General features: G+C 34.9%; 1 protein-coding gene across 1 annotated transcript in view; it reads left to right on the forward strand.

Moving 5' to 3' along the window:
- LOC149943514 (gamma-aminobutyric acid receptor subunit beta-like) overlaps positions 1–15,804 on the forward strand; it is a 199,180-nt gene that overhangs the window by 57,315 nt on the left and 126,061 nt on the right. The window contains exon 4 of the mRNA XM_090176112.1: positions 1,968–2,194. Coding sequence (XP_090032238.1) covers positions 1,968–2,194 — 227 coding nt within the window. The remainder of the gene's footprint in view (positions 1–1,967; positions 2,195–15,804) is intronic.

Consider the following 15,804-nt stretch of genomic DNA (forward strand, 5'->3'; position numbering starts at 1 on the left):
TATAAATGAAGTGTAGTAGATTTGATAAAGACGTTGATGTTTGCTTAGGCAATACTATGGTTCGATGCCAGTATATACACCCACCGTGATTATGGAGAAGTAGCCGTACACGGTAGGCCTTCATCTACTATCTAATGGGCTCAAATTTTCTTTTCTTAGAGATCGTAGATACGACCAAAAACAGTTTCCACGATGGCACTACTTTGTTTATGGAAATTAAATAAAAAACAGTGTTGGGAATTTAGTCATGATATAATAGAGTTGGATAAATAGTAAATACATATTGGGATTTTGGAACCAATGCATCTGGAGCAGCGACACATAATTGAACACAAATTTATATTATATCGTTTTAAATATATTTTAACGAATTGAAGTTTCTTTAAATAACAAAGCAAATATCATATTACTTCGAAATATAGAAATTCTAAGTTTGACAAAATTAAAATTGAAATGTCTAGTTTGACAACTCTGGAAAAAAAAGTTGGTGGGGGCGGCTTACCATCTTCTCCCTCCCCTATGACTTCGCCCCGGTCCAGAGCCCGACTGCAGACTCAAGTTTCTTTCTGACAAAGATCCCTGTCATTGTTTTATATTTATTGTTTCACTGAATTAGTTGAACAATTTTTAACGTAGAAATTACATTACATTAACTTCTCGATTTAATTTATAAGGAGAAACAGTAAGTAACCACTCCGTCACCCAACATCATAATAACACTGGTTAGCGCTTTCGCCTCGCAGCAAGAGGAGCCGGGTTCGAGTCTAACTTGTGGCACTGAGTGAAAACTCAGGACAACTCCTTCTGCGTTGAGTTTGCAAGTTCTCTCCCCACTCGTTTAAGGGGTTTTCCATTTCCATAAAAACTCATTAACAGTCGCGAGATGACTTGGGCTTATAAGGTGGTGCCTTGGGCTAGCTGATTATTATTATTATTATTATTTAGAGTGCTCTATTGGATATAGACAGTTTATCTTTTCGCTCTATCAGATTTTATAGAAAATCAATTCGCGACCGAAACGAGTCTAGGTGGCGTAACGGCGCTAGCTTCTCCTATGTAGCGCCTATTATCTAGCATCTGCTACAGACAAATTAAAAAGTCATAAGAATGTTTTTTCTTAACTTATGAGCAAAAGATGGAAATATTATATTAAAATGAAATTATCAATATTTATAAAATTAAGTTAACGAAAAACGTTGCGGAAAAACTAATAGCGTCTGCTTTAGCCGCAACCTATCTAACAAGGAGACATCCCGAAGTGTAACCCACCGATTTTGTTCAAACTCGGGGGATTGGTAGACGTTCATGAATCATGAAAAATCCTAAAGGGAATTTATGCAATGGGCAACCGTTTTGCCATGGCAACGAAAAATGTTTTTGACAACACAAAATAACATGGGATTTTGACCTAAAATTGATCAAAAGTTGAGCAATTTTGATGTTTTTATTGTCAATTTTTATTTATTTTTTCTTTTTTGGCATTTTCGAAGTTTTGAAATCCCATGTTATTTTCAATTGGAAAATTTCCGTTTTTTGTTGTTAAAAAACATTTTTCGTTGCCATGACAAATCGGTTGCCCAATGAATAAATTCCCTTTAGGATTTTTCATCATACATGAACGTCTACCACCCATGTTATTTTCAATGGGAAAAATTCCATTTTTTGTCGTCAAAAACATTTTTCGTTGCCATGGCAATTCGGTTGCCCATTGAATAAATTCCCTTTAGGATTTGTCATCATACATGAACGTCTACCAATCCCCCTAGTTTGAACAAAATCGGTGGGTTACACTTCGGGATGTCTCCTTGTAAGTATCAATGGCGAGCCAAAGGTGGCGTAGCGATGGTTTTCGGTCGCGAATAGAAACATTTAGTAAAGAAGGTACTAAATTCGGCAAGCTATTAATTTCTATAAAAATTAAAATAACGCGATATTATTTTTCTAATAATTGTTTCATTTAATTTCAGGATTTTACGTTGGATTTTTACTTTCGCCAGTCGTGGTCGGACGATCGGCTGATTTTCACGAAGAGAAAGGGCTTTGAAAGTTTGACCGTGGGTGCGGAGGTAGCCGAACGAATTTGGGTTCCCGATACATTCTTCGCTAACGAAAAATCAGCCTACATCCACGTGGCTACGACGCAGAACACCTTTCTCAGGATAGGCTTCATGGGACACGTTTTCAGAAGCATTCGGTGAGTTTCATTTGATCTTTTATTTCCCAATTTTATAAATTTCGTGATTTGGTCCATTTGAAATTTCCTAACTTAAAATCTAAGAAACTGCCAAATATTTTATGGTGTACCGGTACTATAATAAACCTTGTAAAAACTTAAATAAGTAATAAATATTAAATTTTTGGTTCAAATAAAGTATTTAAGTGACATAACCGATTTTTGGTTATAAATGGGTTAGTTCATAGTGGTAAAACGTAACCTCGTTGAGGCAGTCCTAAATATTAATGAAATAACCTAAAATTTTTCGAGGGTCATGTTATCATCAAAATGAACAAGTAAATCCATGTGCACCAAAACATTTCGATATTTGCATTTTTTAGAACCACCCAACTGTAGTGTTGTAAGTTGGAAAATGACCGAGGCCTTTTTTCCAGAAAATTTTCCGTATTAAGTATTCTAATATATTGTTTGGAAATTTAAGTAAAGGGGCACTTTCACCTCATTTTTTCGAATCTAAAAGTAAATCTAAACCTCTAGACTAGTTTAAACTGATTAACAATGTAACACTTTTAATGTTTTGTAGTATGTTTACTGTTATTAGACATTTTATATCGAGAAAAAGATAAAAACATTAAAAACCCTTAAAAAGTAATTTATATTTCAATTTTTTTTTCTGGAATTTTTTTCGCATTTTATTTTTCCGGAAAATTAACAACTCTAAAACTGTTGTATAAGTTTATATTTAAAGCTCGTGTTCTTAGAACAAGCTTTTATTAAAATAAATATTTTCCATAATAACCTTTTGTATTATAATTGCTTAAGAGGTTATTAATATTTTAATAACAACCGATTTCAAAATTGGCGTTTAATTTGATTATATCCACAGTTGGAGCGCTACAGAATTCAAAATTAACTATTAACACGCAATTATCTTTAAAATTTTGGGTTAGCTTCATAGTTAAATTATGTAATTTTCATACTTTTTCTTCTTAATTATTTTCGAAATGATTTATTTTGAAAAATCAACAAGGGCCTATTTGCGAATCTAGATGTTAGAATGTAATTTTCATACTTTTTGTTCTTAATTATTTCCGAAATGTTTTAATTGGAAAAATCAACAAGGGCCTTTTTGCGAATCTAGATGTTAGAATACTTCTGGTGTTATTAAGAATACACGCAAATGAGACCACTGAAACGTTACTAAATGATTTATAGTTAATACTGAAAATTAACTATTTTAAGCAAGTCGCAATTTATAAAAAATAGTTTTAATATTTAACTCATTAATTTAAATTAATTTGAAATTAAATTGCAATTTTCCATATAATTTGGTCAGGGGCGGACTGTTAAATTTGGGGTCCTGGACTAACACTGTTGATTTTGCAGGGTAAATGGAAAATTATTAATTTAGGAAAAATTGAATTTAAATTATTTTTATATTTTGAAAGAAGCCCTGTGCTGCAGCCCATAAAGACCACCTGAATTAATGGCTTCAAAAGTCGCATGATGACTTAGGCCTTAGGTGGTGCCTTGGGTATTAGCCTAACTGATTATTATTATTAGATTATTAGACCATGCCTAAATCCGCGTTGATTTTCCCCTTTTGAAAAGCAGCCTTTAATTCTAGCACCACTTTAAGCCCAACCGGCAAGGACCATATAAATAACTTTTTGGGCGAAACACTGGATCTCTTTTTATTTCCTCCTCTACGCGCATGCCCGAGTTACATAATAAAATAGTCACGTGTTAGTTTTATTTGATAGCACGTGCACATTTTTTTCTTTCAGGAGGCGCGCGCGAAATTGAACGAGCCCTTCTATATTGAAATATAGATTGAAATTATATTACCACCTTTATCGTAATATATTTTATTTAAGGGCCCCACTGGCGTTGGAATTTTACTGGTTTGCTGCCCGAGCTCCGGAAAAATTCTAGCATATGATTAGCCAGTCCTGCTATCACGTGGTACAAAAGAGGCGGAGCTACTGGATTTTGACCCAGATTTTTCAAACGCCGGTATGGCCCTTTAAATAAGTAACGCTTGAACGAAGTACGAAATCTACAAGTTTCTCCATCGGGATTTGACGAAAAACTGAAACATAAATTTCATTTGCTATTCTCCATTACACGTTTGAAACCCTCGCGATCCTCGGAAAGCTATTTTTAGTCGGTGAAAACTACGCTGAGCGGAAATGAAACCTTGGGTACATACTGGTTATTCAAATTTCTCCGCTTAAGGGTCGTTTGCTATACAGAACCAATATTGCCATTTTGGTCGCTTCCCCTAAATAACTCGAACTGGTGCGACCTCATTTTCCGGGATATTTTTAGGACTTTGAAACCGCGCTCTGGGAGTTGGAACGCCGTAACTTAAAGAACTCTCGTGTTTTAAAGTAGAATTGACTAGTCGAACCATCGGGTGAGTGGAACAACTTTTACGTTTTACCGAAGTGCGCGCTGGTTTTGATCCTCAATGTCGTGGGATATCTGTAAAGGAAAATAGGGTGGAAAAAACTTGATACCTTGTTTCGGTTTCACTCAAGACGGATATCTCCCGCGGGGTGTTTCAGACTCGGCTTGCTTTGACAACTTTACAAGTTATCCGAACACGGGTCGTTATACTGGATGAATCACCGATAGCCCATCCTTGGTTTGAAGTTCATTTATATCCACCAACTTGGATTGACTAACATTTTGACGAGCGGAATTTTTTATTTATTGAAATCGATTTGAGTAGACAGTATTTTCAACACGTAAAAAGCTATTCCCAATATCAGTTAACGCAATGTTTTAATGATAATGAATTCATCAAATTCTGTAAACTAATTAATAGAAAACTGATTACAGTCTTTGGAAATGCCAAATCTGAAATAACTGTCGTATAATCAAAGATGCAGATTTGTATAGTTAATAAAAACCACGGCTACGGATTGCATTCATATGAGCATATATAACATAATTACTCATAAGAATGCCATAAAAGCATTTTCGTTAATGAAACCTTGTTCACGAGATATGACGTACACTACGTCACTTACAACTCAGTGACGAAATATGCTGCATCAACTTTACTGATGGGAAACGGAAGTTAGTGAGAATTCCTCGCGCGTTTCTGGCTTTGCCCGTGTCAAGTTTAGCTCGTGCCTCGCGATCACATGATTTCATTTCCATGGTAACCTTTTCAATAGCGCAAGGACTATAAGCATTTTTGCATTTTTGGGTCCGCTCAATGTAAGTTCCGCGTGAAACAAGGTCTCATTGAATTTTTTTCAATGAAAATATTATACAGAGGCATACTTATGAGTAATTATGTTAGATATGATATGAGTAATAAAGAACGCTAATAAGTTGAATAGTCCATAATTAAATGGGATAAAAAAGATAGACCTTAAAAAAAGTTGAGGAAATTGAAAAACTTACAAATAACTCGTACCAAAAGGTCTTCGAGGATAAAATAAATTCGCGTATCTCGGACCAAATAGATCTTCGAGTAAAAAACTTTTTTACTCTTAAAGGGGAACGGTCAAGCTTTAACCAGTTAGATAGCCCTATAGCCCATTAAAAACTAAAATTCATGGCGAAAACCAAATCAAAAAATATTGAGTGGTTAATTTTTAATAAAATAAAGAAATTTCGGGAAATCGAAAAGCGCGCGTCTGCCGCGAAAACTGGTGAGAAATCGGTGAGACAGAAAAACAACGTAAAAGCGCGCGCTGCTGAAGACGCGAAAAATATGTTTTGCACGCGCGGTGCGTTCCAGTTATAAGAGATCGATTTTAAAAGTTAGGATAGTTCGCAAATCGCTCATACGGGGTTAGAGGCGCTGGCGGTAGCCCCTAAGATGGCGGCGAGAATTCAAACCCAAACACCTGGCGTTATTTTTCGTTTCAACTGTTTGGGCCAAAAGCTATTTTTGAAGACAAAAAAAGGAACGTGTTAGTATATTGAACGTCTTGTTAATCTTTTGATACGGAAATAAGGCCATATTTGGAAAAGCTTGGCCGTTCCCCTTTAAGTCTTTATGTTTGCTTGGTACGAGTTATTTGCAAGGTTTTTTTAATTTCTTCAAATCTGTTTAGGGATTAGCTTTTTCGTACCTTTTCAATATGGCCTATTCAGATTTGTATACCATTAACCAAATGAATGAATGATATTTTTGAAAAAGGATTGGTTTGAAGTAAGGGCTTTTTTTTTAATCAAAATCAATTATGACCATATTTTCTACCCTTCACTCGCGCATCGCTAATTGGAAGTTGAACAGACATAGGCCAATAATATTGTCCAAAATTTAACCTTATAGACGTTGTATTCAATGCCATGGAGGTTAGCGTTAAGCAAGAAGGAAGTCACGTTCACTGAGAGAGACAGCCTTAATCTAACCGGAGTGTCTTCCAGCCCTCTAGCTGAGGAAGACGGGAAATCTTACACGATTAAAGGCAAAGGGGCGTGGAGTTTTCTTCCGGGAATCACGGGTCGAACAGGTCATTGCCCACCTTTATACATTATTGATTTAAGTATCTCAAATTATACGGGAACACCGTCGAAACTCGGCTCTCAATTCGTGTCTCGAACGCTTACTTTGATGTTATAAGCAGCTTTCAATAAGTAAATAAGTCGGTTTCAATGAGTTCCTCATCAGATTCGGAAACAAACAAATAAACTCTTTTATCTGGAGGGGAGCCAGGCCCTACGCAAATTTTCTATTTCTACGTTAGAGCGGAAAGTTCTTGTTCGAAATATTTTACACTCCAAAAAGCAAAATCTGTAAATAGGAAAGCTCTCGAGTACGAGGTGCTCGCTAGGCTTGATAAAAGGCGCGCGGAGGACGGTAGTATATACTTCTCGGAATGTATTTCGAATCTCCAGGAGCTTAGTTTCGCTTCGGAATTTTGGTCGCGTAGGCGTTCGTAGCGAACGAAACATTCCCGAATGCGGACGAGCTTAGACCAAGGCCCCGCCGGAATTGAATTCGAATATTAGAAGTTCTTCAAACAAAGACCCCAAAAAATACTAATAAAAATTACGACAAAGAATGCGACGACGCAATTGCGAGTACTATAAAATTACTCTTTGACACATTTTACGCGAAATCAATCCATTTTATACGCGCGAAAAGGTCACTAGCACCTTTTGAAGACCTTTCAGTTAAATAAATGCCACTCTTAGATGATATAAATGGATCTACAACGTAAACTTCAAAGGCCCATAGGAATTTAGAAATAGCCCCGTTGATTAGTAGACCATTGTCTACTTTCGCGCTATTTCAAGCTGAACTCTTGTAATTTTGTATTTTAACTTATAAATTAATATTTAAGTGTAGAACCGCCTCTTGTTTAGTGCTTAAAATAATTTTGACAATTTTAAATTTAAAAGTAATTAAGTTATTACGTTTCAATACGGACCCCCGGAGCTAAACAAGTTGGGCAAGCGTCCAAACTACCCTTTAGTTAGGACCTTTTATCTCGTTGACTATTAATATTATAATTATAAAAATTATTTTAAGCACTAGAGGAAGGTTCAGCCTAATAAGAAAAAGATAATTCAATTATGTAATTGTTAAAACAGAAACGTTCAGCTTGAACGAAAAAGAGGCTTTAACTGTATTCTTCCCCCTTAAGGAGACAATCTAGTTTATGGTATTCTTTAATTCCTTCCTTAGGAACTAACTTCGCAAATATAGATTCTGGGTAAGACTTTATATTCGTACCCAAGACGCCACTCGCGTTTTATAAAATTGTTCCTTTAGAGGTTTGATGGAAATATTTATAGGCTTCTACGTGTATTCCAAAATTTGTAATCCACATTTCTTCATTCTTTACGTAGTTATCAAAACCTATTGCAAATAAAAAAACTAAGCTACTTACTTATTACAAACTGATTCTACTTGGTAGGACGGCCAGTCAGTTGGAAACCAATTACCGTGTTAATTTTACCATTTAATTATAAAGTGATACTGGGTGAAAACTCGGAACAACTTCTTCTACGTAGAATTTGCAAGCTCTCTCTTCTCCTCTCTGCTTTAAGGGTTTTTTCCCCCGAGTGCTTCAGTTTTTCCTTTACATAAAAACCTTTGGAAGTTAACGGTAATAGTTAGTGTAGGGATTTGTTTTGCTCGAGTAGCGTGAAAGGCTTGTCACCACCCTCTCACGCGTTGTAACCCGACCACCAGAATTAATGGCAATAAAATTGGCTAGCTGAGTTGGACTATAATGCATTGCGTAGCTGATTATTATTATTATTATTATTATGACAATATACTTAAAATTAATAAGTTGACTACTTACGTATATAATAACCACAATTTTAAAATGGACAACTTTATTTACGCAATAAAAACAGAATTAAAAACATATGTATATATGCAGTTCAATACGACGACTAGTTTCGCTTCCATTCAGGCGCATCTTCAGGTCTAAATTCTGGAGTGGCCGTGGAAGGAGTTTTCAACTTCGTCACATGATTGCACAGTGGGCGCGACAAACAATTTTTATTTTAGTCGTCGTATTTAACTGGATATATACATATGTTTTTAATTCTGTTCTTATTGCGTAAATAAAGTTGTCCATTTTAAAATTGTGGTGACAATATACTTCTTTAAAGTTGCATTTTTGGATAAGATGGCGCGAAATCAGTAATATTTTATACCATTAAGTAAAGTAAATCTGTACAGCCTCTTATCAATATACCTACTAATAATAATTAGATTTACTTAATATTTTGAAATTTCAACTCATCTGTAATTAATTTCAATTTTAATTAAACAATTAATTAATCTATATAGTCTAAATTAACATTAATATTAATTTAGATTATAAAGATCAAGAAATGGTTAATATCCAAAAAATATTCACCACACTTCATAGAAACCAATGCATCGTATTCGCGTATATTTAGACATAAAAACGTGGTTTCAAAAAAAATGATGAAATGACTTTAAGCTCCGCTGGCTCGTGATGCGAAAGACAGTTTTGGGAAAACGAAAAAGTTTAATTATGGAAGAAGGTCATTTACGTTAATGTAGAGATAGAAATATTATATCGGTGAATCCCAAAATGTAATAAGATATAGTCTGATGAATTCCCGGAGCCTTCCTCGAAAGTGATGATTCTAGCTCCAGCGTCAAGAAAATATCTTTTACAGCAGGGACCCCTTTTGGCGATTTTTGCCCACAGACAGCGTAATCAGATTAATGGACAAGATCGTCTACTCGCGTTCCCTAATTTTTCTCGTCCATAACATGTTCGGATAATTTAAAGTGTGTTCTCCAGCAGAGGCTAGATTATAGGTCATAGAATATTATATTTATCGGCCGCATCGCGCGATTAGGAAAATTAGTTTGTTCTTTACCGCTATTGTATAATATTATATTCAGATTTTCGTATAGATCTAGGTATGTTCAAAGTGATGGTAGCTGTTTTCGGGGTTTACAATTACATAGCGGAAAGTTATTAGTTTGAGTGAACGACGTATCATATTGAAATCTGTTCTACCATATCATTTAAGTTGCAACGATCTATTATAAAACGAACGTTAGACGTCGTGTATCAAATAAATTTATTTTAAGGTGTATAATTTGTATTCATTTCTCCTATCTTTACTGCCATTTTCTTGGGTACGGAATTGTTCGAGTGGGTAAGTGCTAGCTGTACTCCATTTTTCTACGAGAGCATAAATTAATTTTCTATGATTGTATTCATGTAAAATGTCGGTTTCATTTTTGCAACACTGCCCTCATGGTCGTATATAAGTATATTTTCTACGTATCTCGCAGCGATAAGAAAAATACAAACTTTTGTCTTTAATATGGTAATTTCAAATCGCAATCCAGAATGTAAATGGTTTTCTATCTAGCTAAAGTGGCCTACGTGAACAGAGTAATTTTAAAATTTTAGCGATTGTATAATTGAAATATTATCGCAATATTATAATAGGGTGGCGTTGTGGTTAGTACTTTTCCCTCGCAGCAAGAGCAAGCCGGGTTCGATCCCACCTTGTGGCAATGGGTGATAACTTTGGACCACTCCTTCCACGTTGAGTTTGCAAGTTCTTTCCCTGTCGGTTAAAGGTGTTTTCCTCCTAGCTCTTCAGTTTCCTCTTTGCGGAGGTTTAAAGCCAATAGTTAGATAGGACGCTTGTGGTTATCTGTGGCATGGCTAGCCACAACCCCTGTATCGCTGTTAAAAGAGCCTCTGGCCTGTTGTAGGTTTTAAACATATAGCTTATTATTATTATCAGTAGGATATAGGATATCATCTATTTCTGTATATACAATGGTTTGTTTAAAAATTTAACTTTCCAATTAATATGTTCATGAGGGGATAAATGTATTTACGACTTTCTACGTTTTATGGTAAAAACCGCGGGGGTAGTCACTTAAGTAATCAGGTGTACAAATCGAGGGGTCGGACACTTGCCATTATTTTGTACGGGATTTCGGGATTTCGTAGAGATTTTGGCGATTTTATCATTACTTTTTGAAGTGATTTTGGGATTTCGATGTTAATTTACCATAGACGGAGTTAAAAGATTTTGCGATTTTAGACAAAGTGTATGGGATTTTGGTAAATGTCCGACCCCTCGGTACAAATCCTTGGTTATCACGGGAATTCACTAAAAATAATCACTGGAAATCTCCAAAATATTGTGAATAATCACTGGAAATCTCCAAAATATTGTGAATAATCACTGGAAATCTCCAAAATATTGTGAATAATCACTGGAAATCTCCAAAATATTGTGAATAATCACTGGAAATCTCCAAAATATTGTGAATAATCACTGGAAATCTCCAAAATATTGTGAATAATCACTGCAAATCACCCAAAAAGTATGAGCAACCACGGATTATTTTACGAAAATCAGTAACCAGGTGTACAAAATATTTATGAGTAAACATTACCTTTTCGCGATTATCACACAGCAGAAAAGATCATTATAAAATTAAAATTAATTTTTGTGTATATTTCCACATTTTCATCACAGAGCTAACCACACAATGGTATTCAAATTCCGTAGCCTAATTAACTAGATTTATTTATTTTAAGAGCCTTTTATTAGATGATCCTTTAAAACACTTTGACCGTCAGATTTACTTAATCTAAATCAGCGAGCGTGTTTAGAGAGCGGGTAGTGTAATATGGCCTCTTAATTAGATCAGCGTCGTAAAAGTGACGTACGAAATTAGAAAGGCGAAGAAAAATGAAGTTAAAGCAAAGTGTAAGGGTATGCAAAAAATTACTTAATAAAGCGGCCGGGTGAGTGAGAATGCTTTTACACGCCGCGATTGTTTTACACGGCAAACAACAAACTATGTGGAGTGGATTTTCTTGTTGGCTTTCTACTTTTTTTTTGATTCGCAAACCCCCCCCCTTAAAACTTTTCATGGCATAATCTCACCGTCAGAAATCTCCCTTTTTTATTTGGGTCAAGAAGCTCCACCCAAGGAGAAAAAAAAACCTTATTTTTGGGATAAAAGCTTAAGAAGATTAAAACCGTCTCAAGAGTCGCTATTTTTAACATCTATTGAAAAGATTAAAACGTCGATAACCTACGAACATTACTGATTATTTAGCGGCGTAGGTCCAATTGTTCGAAATTTAACCAAACGTTCGAAATGTACGGGTGCAAATTTCCGAATGACCATTTGTCCGAAAGAAATTATAAATGTGGTTCATTTTTCGGAAATAAATTATAAATGTGGTTCATTTGCCCGAAAGAAATTATAAATGTGGTTCATTTATCCGAAAGAAATTATAAATGTGGTTCATTTATCCGAAAGAAATTATAAATGTGGTTCATTTGTCCGAAAGAAATTATAAATGTGGTTGATTTGTCTGAAAGAAATTATAAATGTGGCTCATTTGTCCGAAAGAAATTATAAATGCGCTTCATTTGTCCGAAAGAAATTATAAATGTGGCTCATTTGTCTGAAAGAAATTATAAATGTGGTTCATTTGTCGGAAAGAAATTATAAATGTGGTTTATTTGTCCGAAAAAAATTATAAATGTGGTTCATTTGTCCCAAAGAAATAATAAATGTGGTTCATTTATCCGAAAGAAATTATAAATGTGGTTCATTTGTCCGAAAGAAATTATAAATGCGCTTCATTTGTCCGAAAGAAATTATAAATGTGGCTCATTTGTCTGAAAGAAATTATAAATGTGGTTCATTTGTCGGAAAGAAATAATAAATGTGGTTCATTTATCCGAAAGAAATTATAAATGTGGTTCATTTGTCCGAAAGAAATTATAAATGTGGCTCATTTGTCCGAAAGAAATTATAAATGTGGTTCATTTGTCCGAAAGAAATTATAAATGTGGCTCATTTGTCCGAAAGAAATTATAAATGTGGTTCATTTGTCCGAAAGAAATTAAAAATGTGGTTCATTTGTTTGGCTGAATAATTTTTGTCTATTAAACGTTAAAGGTTAGGTTAGATTAGGTTAAGTTAGGTTAGGTTAGGTTATTTAAGTTAAGTGTATTTACTTCAGTAAACGGAAAAATGGTTTTTCAGACAAATGGTCGTTTGCTCAAGTGGTCATTGGGGCCACCTTTCGGACGTTTGGGTTTCGGACCAATAGACGCAAACCTTATTTAGCATTGATTTTCTTTACGTATCCTTCAAGTTATCGTTTCAGTTGTTCTTGATATTTCGTTTATATAATTTAATTTCTACGTTGGTCAATTTTTATTACGAAATTCTTAAAATGTTGATCTAAATTTTCATTCTGAAGTTTGTACTCAATTAGGCAAAACTGACTGTTAATATTATATTATACTAGCTGGTGTACCCAGTATTTTCCGTGGAAATATGCCTATTTGTTTAACCAAGGAAAAAGAGCCAGTGACGAAACTCCGAATTAAGAAACTCGGTCTTTGGCTAAGATCAAAGTGTAGTATCTTGTATATAGCGGATATACCTAATTAATAAATTAATTCAATTAATTAACACACATATATATAAAATAGAATAGAATGTGTTTATTGTGCAAAAAAAACAGTTTACAAATAAAACCAACAAGTTGTTACACTGCAGTCGTTAATCGGTAACTTAGTACATCGAAGAGAAACAATAATAAGAAGAAATTTCGATACAAAAACATAGTTAAATTAAATTATGTTATATGTTTTTGTACGTCGTAAAATTCGTCTTTTACGTTGTATACCCAATCGGGTTTAAAAAAAATAAAAGTATATATATACAAAAAAAGGATAAAAATTGTAAAAACTAAGACGATTAACATATAGAGATTATTATATGTTGTCGATTTTATATTTTTGGAATACAATTTTGAGTTGTTAAAAAAGTCAATTGTATGACCAACCTTATTGGAATTTCTCATACCTCGTACCTTTGACTGTAATAATGAGATTACGCGTTATCTTTCAAGTCTGAACCTTTATCAGTGTTGAGTACGCGTAATCGGTGTACAAGCTCGTACCTTTGACTGTAATAATGAGATTACTCGTAATCTTTCAAGTCTGTACCTTTATCAGTGTTGAGTACACGTAATCGGTGTACAAGCTCGTACCTTTGACTGTAATAATGAGATTACTCGTAATCTTTCAAGTCTGTACCTTTATCAGTGTTGAGTACGCGTAATCGGTGTACAAGCTCGTACCTTTGACTGTAATAATGAGATTACTCGTAATCTTTCAAGTCTGTACCTTTATCAGTGTTGAGTACGCGTAATCGGTGTACAAGCTCGTACCTTTGACTGTAATAATGAGATTACTCGTAATCTTTCAAGTCTGAACCTTTATCAGTGTTGAGTACACGTAATCGGTGTACAAGCTCGTACCTTTGACTGTAATAATGAGATTACTCGTAATCTTTCAAGTCTGTACCTTTATCAGTGTTGAGTACGCGTAATCGGTGTACAAGCTCGTACCTTTGACTGTAATAATGAGATTACTCGTAATCTTTCAAGTCTGTACCTTTATCAGTGTTGAGTACACGTAATCGGTGTACAAGCTCGTACCTTTGACTGTAATAATGAGATTACTCGTAATCTTTCAAGTCTGTACCTTTATCAGTGTTGAGTACGCGTAATCGGTGTACAAGCTCGTACCTTTGACTGTAATAATGAGATTACGCGTTATCTTTCAAGTCTGTACCTTTATCAGTGTTGAGTACGCGTAATCGGTGTACAAGCTCGTACCTTTGACTGTAATAATGAGATTACTCGTAATCTTTCAAGTCTGTACCTTTATCAGTGTTGAGTACACGTAATCGGTGTACAAGCTCGTACCTTTGACTGTAATAATGAGATTACTCGTAATCTTTCAAGTCTGTACCTTTATCAGTGTTGAGTACGCGTAATCGGTGTACAAGCTCGTACCTTTGACTGTAATAATGAGATTACTCGTAATCTTTCAAGTCTGTACCTTTATCAGTGTTGAGTACGCGTAATCGGTGTACAAGCTCGTACCTTTGACTGTAATAATGAGATTACTCGTAATCTTTCAAGTCTGAACCTTTATCAGTGTTGAGTACGCGTAATCGGTGTACAAGCTCGTACCTTTGACTGTAATAATGAGATTACTCGTAATCTTTCAAGTCTGTACCTTTATCAGTGTTGAGTACGCGTAATCGGTGTACAAGCTCGTACCTTTGACTGTAATAATGAGATTACTCGTAATCTTTCAAGTCTGTACCTTTATATATATATATACAAAAATATATATATACAAACAAACACTCATCTTTATGTATTAGGTTTCCAAGATACCACCCATGCATATGTCGTCAATTGAATATACGCTCGGTTCATAATTCGTCAATCTCTTGGAGATAGATGGGAGTGCTGTCCTGAGAATTATCAGATGCAACTTAAAATTATAAAATCTGCAATTTTAATCTTAGTAACTTTCCTAGAGGCTAGAGCTATCCATCAGGTTTTCAATCTACAGGGTTCATTTCGATTCATTTTCCATCTAAATTCTGGTTTTGCGTCAGATGGCCTGTACACCGATAACGCGTACTCAACACTGATAAAGGTACAGACTTGAAAGATTACGAGTAATCTCATTATTACAGTCAAAGGTACGAGCTTGTACACCGATTACGCGTACTCAACACTGATAAAGATTCAGACTTGAAGGATAACGCGTAATCTCATTATTACAGTCAAAGGTACGTTCTTGTACACCGATTACGCGTACTCAACACTGATAAAGGTACAGACTTGAATGATTACGAGTAATCTCATTATTACAGTCAAAGGTACGAGCTTGTACACCGATTACGCATACTCAACACTGATAAAGATTCAGACTTGAAAGATAACGCGTAATCTCATTATTACAGTCAAAGGTACGAGCTTGTACACCGATTACGCGTACTCAACACTGATAAAGGTACAGACTTGAATGATTACGAGTAATCTCATTATTACAGTCAAAGGTACAAGCTTGTACACCGATTACTCGTACTCAACACTGATAAAGGTACAGACCTGAAAGATTACGCGTAATCTCATTATTACAGTCAAAGGTATGAGCTTGTACACCGATTACGCGTACTCAACACTGATAAAGGTACAGACTTGAAAGATAACGCGTAATCTCATTATTACAGTCAAAGGTACGAGCTTGTACACCGATTACGCGTACTCAACACTGATACA

Source organism: Leiobunum rupestre, chromosome 5 (genome assembly GCF_980474605.1).
Source record: "Leiobunum rupestre chromosome 5, qqLeiRupe1.1.hap1, whole genome shotgun sequence".
Taxonomy (NCBI): Eukaryota; Metazoa; Arthropoda; class Arachnida; order Opiliones; family Sclerosomatidae; genus Leiobunum; species Leiobunum rupestre.